This window comes from Hyperoodon ampullatus, assembly GCF_949752795.1.
Source record: "Hyperoodon ampullatus genome assembly, chromosome: 19".
NCBI classification, from domain to species: Eukaryota; Metazoa; Chordata; class Mammalia; order Artiodactyla; family Ziphiidae; genus Hyperoodon; species Hyperoodon ampullatus.
Window position 1 is genome coordinate 29,272,281 of NC_136932.1, and position 9,890 is coordinate 29,282,170.

At 42.3% G+C, this 9,890-nt stretch overlaps 1 protein-coding gene across 1 annotated transcript in view; it reads left to right on the plus strand.

Moving 5' to 3' along the window:
* LOC307067914 (RAD52 motif-containing protein 1-like) overlaps positions 1-9,890 on the plus strand; it is a gene marked incomplete at both ends in the record, with an annotated part of 285,114 nt that overhangs the window by 18,549 nt on the left and 256,675 nt on the right. The window contains 3 exons of the mRNA XM_079725539.1: positions 7,350-7,472; positions 7,846-8,014; positions 8,966-9,064. Of these exons, the coding sequence (XP_079581665.1) occupies positions 7,350-7,472; positions 7,846-8,014; positions 8,966-9,064 (391 nt within the window). The remainder of the gene's footprint in view (positions 1-7,349; positions 7,473-7,845; positions 8,015-8,965; positions 9,065-9,890) is intronic.

Sequence of the window (9,890 nt, forward strand, 5' to 3'; positions counted from 1 at the left end):
ATGCAGAACTATGTAGGAATTAGTCCTTAAGACTCTTCCAGGGTTAAAATAGTCGTATATTACATTCCCATTTGATGCTTTTGGGAGTGCCTGAGTTTGAGTTTCTGCTTCACTGGAACAGCATTAGAACTCTGAGTGTAGGTTCCGATTCAGTGTCTTGGCTAAAAGCACGAGCTGCATCAGAATGTCTGCATTTGAATCCTGCCTTTTATTTACAGTGTAACTGTGGGTGAGTAACTTAACTTGTCTGTGCTTCAGTTTCCTTATCTGTTAGTGGGAATGATAATAATAACATCCACCTTGTAAGGTCATTATGAGGACTCAAGCAGATTACATAATATAGTCATTTCAACGGCCTCTGGCCCACAGTAAGCATTCAGCAAATGGCTCTTGTTATTATTATTATTATTATTGCTGAAATAGCTTTATGATAAAATTGTTTAAACAAATGTTTTGGAATATTTTCAAGAGTCAGAATAAGCACATATCACACTAAGTCATTTCTCTCCCATGCCCACTTTCTTCTCTTTGCACTTGTTATTATTAATCAATACCTGTGACCAGTGTTTTTAATAATCATGTATATACACACTGTTTTACAAGACAGCTATCAGTTCATTCCATTTTTCACATCCTGTGAGGTACTAATCAGATATACACATATACATCAGTTCGCTTCAGCTGCCTGAAATATCAACCTAAATTGGCTTAAGCTGGAAAGAAATTTGAGTTAGGCTCACCTAACTGCAAAGTCAGGCAGAGCTAGCTGGATTCAGGGCTCAAGTAAAGTCATCAGGACTCAGGTTCTCCCCACGAGTCAACTCTTCCTTTTCCTGTATGGACTTCAGTTGTAGGAACTGTATGTTAGAAAATTGGCTGTAGCATATTCACCCCCTGTAGCCTGTCAGCATTTAGATTCAGCCGGAAAGAGCGCCTGTCTCTTTCCCAGAAGCCTCAGCAAAAGTCTCATGATGTCTCATTGGCTCTTATGGGGTCACATGTCTGACCTGGAGCCAATCGCTGTTTGAGGCTGTGAGACTGGGATTGGCCAGTTCTGGTCACGTGGCACCCGTGGTTCTTTGGTGGATTCGATCCCACCAGAACCACGCTGACTGAGAGACGGGGAGAGGTGCCTACTCTGAGGGAATTTGTGGGCTTTTATTACCAGAAAAAGGGATGGACGCTGGCTGGTCAAACGACTAATGTGCTGTTAGGCTCTTTTTGTAGATCGGCAACGGATCACAGGGGTTAATGGATTTGAATTAGACCGGATTTGAATTAGAACCTTGGTTACTGATTCCAGCTTTTTTGTCTGTGAAGTTACATCCTCCAGGAATGCCGTTCCCCACAGGGGCAGGAGTTTGCAGAAAGTTTGTATTGTGTATTCTTTTGGTGAAAGTTGGATAATTTTTAACAGGAAGAGAAAGAGTCAAGGCAAATAGGGGTGGCCTTCTCAATGGGTGGACGTGGTGCTTCTTCCCACACTGGTGGGTTTAAGCGACTCAGCGCCCTTCTCTGGGCCTTTCTGTCCCCATGGCAGAGGCTGTACAAGACCCAGCTTGGTCAGTGTCTGTCCGCTACGTGGCAGGGTTGCATGCTGTAGACACGGGTGTATCCGTGTATCCTGGCCAAGAGTGTTGGCTACATGGTGAGGTGTGTCTGGTGCTGGCGTTGTATAGAGGTAGTTTCTAGATCTCTGTGGTTTTTTTATCCCATTTTAGCGTGGCTTGAGACATTGTCTCACTTTGACTTCGGCTGGCAGTTTCTATTTTATGTTTTTCAAGAAGACGCTTGAACTTCTTCAGGAGTATGTGTAGCCAGGTCATGCTGTTTCCTGAAGAACCAGAGAACAGAGTTACCAGAGACCTGCCTTGTATGGAGAGCTACGCTACAGAAGTAGCCACAGTGAGGTTCAGGGAGACCGCAGTTAGAAATGAACTGTTGGGACCTGATTAATTGTGGTAGGCATCTTCATATCCAGTGCTGAGGTGGGCACCTGAGCCTACATATCAGAGACATTAACTCTTGAAATTAAGTCACTTCCCCCCATAGCTCCGGGAGTTAGTAATTCTGTCCCTAATCTCTACTTCTGTGTTACTTTTATTGAGATATCCCTGGCTAATATGTTTGGTGATTAATGTTGATGGTAGGCTTTGTGATCTCCCCTCAGAGCCAGTTTTAGGGGTTAGCTTGTCTTTGTCAGCGATGTACAGGTACACTTGTTTCTCCAGTGGCTATTGGAGAGCATAATCATTATTATGATTGCATAATCATAACCATTATTAGTTTACCGAGATGTTGAAAATGGGTGAAAATAATTCCTCTGTCAAGTAGATAAAGTAGTTACATAGCATGATATTTTATTTTCTATAAATACAGTGTTGTATGTTGAAATCTGTAAAGTGATTTCCACTTTGTATAAATTGAAAATATGGAATTTTAGTGAAATAACACTAGCTAACACTTACTGAGCACTCACTGTATGCCAGGCATTCTTTTAAGCACTTTACACGCATTATTTCGCTTAATTCTTAAGTGAAAATAAATAACCATAGGAGGTAGGTATTAGTTGTCTCCTTGCCATTTTAGAGGTGAGCAAGTTGAGATACTTGAGGCTAAGTCATTTGCTCCAGGTCACACAGCTGGTGAGTGACACAGTTGGTGAGTGACAGCTGGTGAGTTCTGAATGTAAGTCCTCTGGCTCCACGTCTTTGCTTTGGATCACTGTGCTGTGTTCTGTGCCTAGTAAAGATTTTAGCTCATGTGTTGTTAGTTTTTCTTTTCATTTTGCTTCTTTTTGTAATATTTTCTAGATGTGGGCTATGAGTTTTATAGAGAAGATTTGCTAATTCTAGGACCTTTGGAATCCATGGATTTATCCATCTTCTGTTGCTGTTATTTGGCAAGCAAACACTATATGCTTGTTTATATCAGTAGGTGTCAACCTGGAAAGATTTTGCCCCCCAGGGGACATTTGCTGATGTCTGGAGACAGACATCTTTAGTTGTCGTAAGTCAGGAGACGTGCTCCTGGCACCTAGTGGTCAGAGGCCGGGATGCTGCTGAAACATTTATGAGGCACAGGACAGCCTTCCGCGACAAAGAATTGTTCAGCCCAAAATGTCAATAGCGTCAACTCTGGCCTATAGAATAAGTGACTGATGATCTTGTAATGCCATTCTGATCTCTAATGGGCAGAGTCACATTAGTAATGTAGAAATGATTACTTTTGATGTTTGTTTGATAATTGATTTCCCCAAATTAATGCCTGTTTGTATAAGGGACATAAACACCAATCATAACTTAAATATTGAAGTTCCCTTAAAGTAAACGGGGAATTATAGCCCACTGAGGGAGAGCTGAGGAAGTTTAAAGGGAGGCCATGTAATGCCTGAGGATACAATACTCTAAATATTTGTTGGATTTCCTTGTGAATTACACAATTAGATTTCATTTTTTGTGTTGTATTAACTTGTCAAATGTATAAACATTTTAAATATCCTCTAATTTTTAAAACCGTGTTTTGGTATATTTTTAATTAAAAATTTCATACTGAGAAAAGTGGAGAATATTACAGTGTACCCCGTGTATGTACCACCCATATTTAACAAATGCTAACAAATACTGAAGTCCATTTTGAGCTCTTTCTCATCCCATCCCTTAGGTGTTTCTACATTTTTTATTATACCAAACATCTCAAAAGTTGAAGGGGCCTGGAACTCTTCCGTTGTCTGTCGTCAGGCCTCACTCACTGATGCTGCCTTTTGTCTGCCTGTCAGCTTCTCCCCTCATCTTTCACTGCAGTATATAGGCGGTAGAGGGCGGAGCCAGGTTGTCTTTTCAAAGCTGGAAAGGCCAGGCCAAGAGTGGATGTGTAGGCTGGAGGGAGGTGGGAGGACAATAAGTATGGGTTTCCCCCAATGACCGAAAGCAGAGCGTTCCCATGAAACCTTTCATAAGCCGAAGTGGCATAAAGCGAAGAAGCAGTGACCATAGGACACATCTTGCTAACGGATGCACAAAATAAATTGAGCTAAAGTACAGAAGCTCAGTGACAGTTCAAAGCTATGGTGGCGGGCCTCCCTGGTGGCGCAGTGGTTGAGAGTCCGCCTGCCGATGCAGGGGATACGGGTTCGTGCCCTGGTCTGGGAGGATCCCATATGCCGCGGAGCGGCTGGGCCCGTGAGCCATGGCTGCTGAGCCTGCGCATCCGGAGCCTGTGCTCCGCAACGGGAGAGGCCACAACAGTGAGAGGCCCGCGTACCACAAAAAAAAAAAAAAAAAAAGCTATGGTGGCTTGATGCTGAGGTGCTGAGTGTGGTTCCCAGGAAGGAGCTGGATGGTGCCCCTTGCACCCGCTTTTGCAGCGCACAGTGTGAATTGCCTCTGTATGGGCTGCTGCACAACATGTGCCGGGCACTGTTCTCATTTTCCCCCCTTTTTTGTGAAAACAGATACCTCTTTGGATTTCTTTTGGTAGGGAAAACAGGTGCTAACGTGGGTCTTTCTTAAAAGCGAAGTGGCATAAATTGAGCTTTGGAAGGATGGAGGAGACCTGTACCTTGGGGCCGTTTGGTGACGTAGAAAGTGGGGAGAGTGAGCGAGGTTGGGAACACGCAAGAAGAGCAGTCTCGGAACCAACAGACATGGTGGTGGGAGGTCTGCAAGCATGGTCCGCCGGAGCAATGTTGTGACTGTCAGGTCAGAGGATCTTAGGTCTTCTTTGCCCAGGATTGCTGCTCCCTGCATTATGAGTGGTATAGCTCAGGAGAGGCTGTGCTTGAATTCTCAATCTCTATTACTTGGACTGCTTAGTGGTCTATTATTAATGGCAATGCCTGCTTATCACCAGTTGTTCACAGGACTTCTACATGATAGGTTCCTTCTTTTTTTTTTTTTTTTGACCACACCATTCCGCCTGTGGGATCTTAGTTCCCGACCAGGGATCAAACCCTCCCCCCACCCCTTTCCGCCATGGAGGAAGCGCGGATTCCCAACCACTGCACTGCCCGATAGGTTCCTTCTTTATTTAAACACCTCCCATCATGCTCCATTGCTATGGAATAAAGCCCTCACTTCTTGTGGCATTGGAGGGCATTCTTAGCTCCTTTCCCTCCTTCTCTGACACACCTGGAGTGTATCATGTGCTTTTTCCTTTCTTGGTGACTTGTGCATTCTCTCTGATAAACTCCCCTGTGCTCTCCCTATCATCTCTGCACAGTGAACTTGTGTTCTTCTTTTGAGGGCAGCTCATGCCTTTCGGCAGATGAAAGGTATTTCTTGTTATTTTTCATTTGTGCTTTGCCTGTCTTGCTAGAATCTAAGTTTCTTGAAAGTAGCGATGGCATGCTTCCTCTTTGAGTTTAGTGCTGCTAACACAGGGCCTGGCCTCAGGAAATGTTTGCTGAACTGAATTAATAGCCAGTTCGAACTTGCCCTTGAGCCAGTGTTTTGTACTGGTCGGAAAAATTCTACATGGTGCGGACTTTGATTCTCTGAAGTGTCAGTTACAGTATTGTAAGACGGAAGATAGGAGTCTGGGATAGTAAACAGTTTTGCACCTTCTGATTTTCTTTTTTTTTTTTTTTTTGCGGTATGTGGGCCTCTCACTGTTGTGGCCTCTCCCGTTGCGCAGCACACACTCCGAACGCGCAGACACAGCAGCCATGGCTCATGGGCCCAGCCACTCTGCGGCATGTGTGATCTTCCTGAACCGGGACACTAACCCGTGTCCCCTGCATCGGCAGGCGGAATCTCAAACACCGTGCCACCAGGAAAGCCCTAGATTTCTTTTGTTAATGCAGAGCCTTAGTTTACTACCCACACCCCCAATATTGTTATCTACTTTAATTATGTGTTCTTTTTAAATTTTAATTATTTATTTATTTGGTTGCACCGGGTCTTAGTTGCAGCCGGTTGGCTCCTTAGTTGCGGCTCAAGGGCTCCCCAGTTGCAGCAGGCAGGCTCCTTTAGTTGCGGCTTGCAGGTTCCTTAAGTGTGGCGTGTGAACTCTTACTTGATACATGCATGTGAGACCTAGTTCCCTCACCAGGGATCGAACCCGGGCTCCCTGCATTGGGAGCACAGTGTCTTAACCACTGCACCAGCAGGGAAGTTCCAATTATGTGTTCCTTTATTCATGGCATGTATACATAATTCTTATCTTTTTTCCCCTGTATTTTTATAAATACAGAAAAGTGAATAACATCTTAAAATAAAATGAAGGAAAGGCCTAATGTATCTGAGTTTTTCTCAGTAGCACGAAGGGAGATGTTTGCCAGCAAGAACTGTGGCAAGGTTATCCCAGATGTCAACTGTCTCTACTACCAGGGGCTCAGAGCCCTTCTGAAGCTTCCTAATTGTCCAGGACAGCTCCATTATGACTCACCGTACAGGGCCTAGCCTCTCATGCGACACTCAACATTTAAAAATTAGTCTTCATTTCTCCTTCCCAGCAGGCAGCTTCAGTTGGAGAAAGTAATTTCATTTTCTTATGTACTCATTCATTCACTCAGTCAACAGACCATCACTCCTCTATTATATGCCAAGATCTATGCTTGCTTCTGGTAACAAGGAAAGAATAATATATGGTTCCTTCAAGCACTTAAGGAGCTCATAAACTAGTGACAGAGGAAGATGCACAAACCAATCAATAAAGAATTAACAATGCTTTGACTTTATTTGTATTATTTGAATTTTTATGACTATATTTATATACTACACCCTGTTCAAAGTGGAAATAGATATTTAAGAAAGAACTAGTGATGTAAAAAATCCACAGTAATATGTAAGTTATTTAGAGAGTTAAGACTGGAAATATTTGCACTCTCAAAGAAGCTTGTTAATGCAGATGAACCCCTAATTCTTTTGGTTGCTTTATTTACATTTATAGAGGTATAGGTATTCCCTCTTCTAACAGGGGTTAGTAACTTGGGGAGGGGGTGCTACAGATTAAGGTCCTGATTCAGTGGCAGGTCCATCTTACCTCCTCTTCAGGTCATATTCTCAAGCAGGAGCTACAGGATGAGAGGAGTAAAACAGTTCACTTCCTTTGCTTACTCCCAGCCCCATAATAGGCTTCTGCTGGGCTTCCTTGGTTGTTTTCATCATCACTTTCACCACCAGAGGTCAGGGAACCTTCCGGTTAATCAGGGGCCCTGGAAATGATGCAGAAAAGTACTGACTTAAAAAAAATAACATTTATTTAGGGCTGACTGTGAGCTCATTGCTTAAAATGTCCTACTTAATCTTCACAACCACTCTATGAAATTGTTATTGGTAAATCTCAGGTATATCCAAAATAAGTCTCTATGTAGGATTGTGATATTTTTAGGACTTTTATGTCTTTAGGTTCGTCTTGGCGCCAGACATAAGGCGGTTCAACATAATACGCTGGCCCTAAACAGCTCCAGATGCCAAGAATTGGCAAATCACTACTTTGGTTTCAATGGGTGGTCAAAAAGGATCATCAAGGTAAACTGTAGATTTTCTTTGACTCACCAGACTCCTTTCAACATTGAACTCCTAGACTTTAGAGAGAAGAATAGAACAGGGCTATGAGGAGGAGATGTGAGAGCCTTCCACATGGAAGTATGTGAGCATTGGCCTGCCACCTAGAATTAGTGATAATCTCAATGACTTGGATGGTGGTGTCCATAATTTTCTCCAGTATTTGTATGGTATATAATAAAAAATAGTTGTCCATATCTAGTCATTCATTTGCAAGTCTCACTTGATTTTGAAGCTATTGCATACCTAAACTTTTACCTGGGATTGCTGGAGTTTCGTTTTTATTTCTAACAACAGGATATTTTGAAGTCTAGCGTTTAATTCATAATCCTAACAGCTTCAGGATCTTTCTAACCTTGAAGAAAGGGAAAATGAAGATATTGTGACACCACTTCAGAAGCAAAGCCTGAAGATCTTCTGTGCTTTCGAGGTGGTGTTGCCCTCCCATGAGTGCAGGAGTCCCGGAGTTGTCATGGCTGAGGAACCTTTGCATAAGTTGGAGGAAGGTCTGTTTTCCAGTATGTTTGTGTGTGGGGAGGTGAGGGAGTGGGATTTCTCTTTTTTCCTTTCTTTCTGAAACTCACCTTTTCAGATACATCATCACCTTTTCTAAGCCACTAAAGCCCTGGGCAGATTTTTTCTGCCTGACAATATAGGTTTTTATCTTAGGCAATACCTGACAGCACCTTAAACTTTAGAATTTTAGAACTGACTGCCTGCCAAGAAGCTTAGGAGGATGGAAAATTAGTTAGTTTTTTTTTTGTTGTTAATTGTTATGTGCTAAAATATTTCTTTAAATACAGATGTCTTCTGGCCTTCAGTTATCCCAACAAAATCATTGTCTAAAGATTGAAATAAACTCTTGTGTATATATTCAGTCCTTTGCCTCCTATAGAAGGGCCTGAGCAGAAAAAGTAAATGTAGATCCCTAGAAAGGGGATTCTGATTGGTAGTGAGTTTCTTCCTAGAATCCATGGCACTTGGGCTTAGGGTTTTAACTCAGAGGCAGGGCTGTTAGCGAATGGAGTGGAGGAGGCTCCACCATCCACCTGAGTGGGTGATGGTTGAGGAGCGACCAGATCATCTGCACTATCACCAAATCTATCTCAGTGTATGAATCAAGCCCTTTACGCACAGGAGAGCAGGGTCTGTAGCAGTGCAGCCTCAGCTTGTCCATTTGAAATCTGTGAGTAGTATGAGATTTGTGCCATGTTCTTGGTTTGCATTTCCGATCGAGTATTTTAGGAACTTCCAGAATAGATCTGAGCAGTAAAAATGTGCCATGCCAGGATATACCTACAACAGAGACATTCACCCGTACCCCAGTGTTGTGCCTGCCGTTAATCACTAAGATAATGATCTAAGAATCAGAGATGCATTTTTAGTTTTAAACACGTAACCTAGAAATCAGTTATTCAGACAGACACTTAAAATTCATCTGTTTTGGTTGGATTTAGGGTCATTATCATTCCTTATGGAAAGGAAGGTAACCCAGAAGCTTGCTATTCAGAAGGCTATGACAGATGCATTCCAGAAACTGCTGATTGTGGTTTTAGGTAAGACCTTTTTGATTGTCCTTGAAGTACTTCAATTTCAGTGAGCAAATAAAGTTACTTGAAAAGTTAATTGGATGAAAATAATGGTTATCTAAAACATTACGTATTCTTTCATTCACCAGATGCTTTCAAAGCAGCAGTCTTAAATTTGTTCTTTGTGGCATTTGTGAGAAAAATGACAGCAGATACTATTGTCCCCAGTGTTTAGATGTAGAGTGACTTGCCTCAGTTCATACAGAAAGTGTTTGATCCAATTCTTCCCCAATTGCTTGCTTATCATACAGAATACTGTAGTGATTATAAGCCTTGGACACCTGTGTTTGAGTCCTAACTTAGTCTCTTAGATTTTTTTTTTGCTGTTGTTGTTGCAATTTTAAGTTTTTGTAGCCAGAAACATTTGAAGGTATTTAATATCTCTAAGGTGCAATTTCTTTATCTGCAAATAACATTATTAATACAGGTTATCACCTAATGGAGGATATTGTAAGAGTAAATGAGATGATGAATGTAAAAAGCTTACATACAGAGTGAAGTAAGTCAGAAAGAGAAAGACAAATACCGTATGCTATCACATATATATGGAATTTAAAAAAAAAAGCTTATGAAGAACCCACGTGTAAAACAGGAATAAAGACACAGACCTACTTGAGAATGGACTTGAGGATATGGAGAGGTGGAAGGGTAAGCTGTGACAAAGTGAGAGAGAGGCATGGACATATATATACAACCAAACGTAAGGTAGATAGGTAGTGGGAAGCAGCCGACCTGTTCTTTACTCACATCCGTCGCCCGCAGTTTCACACTCTGCTATTCTGTGGGCCTGCCC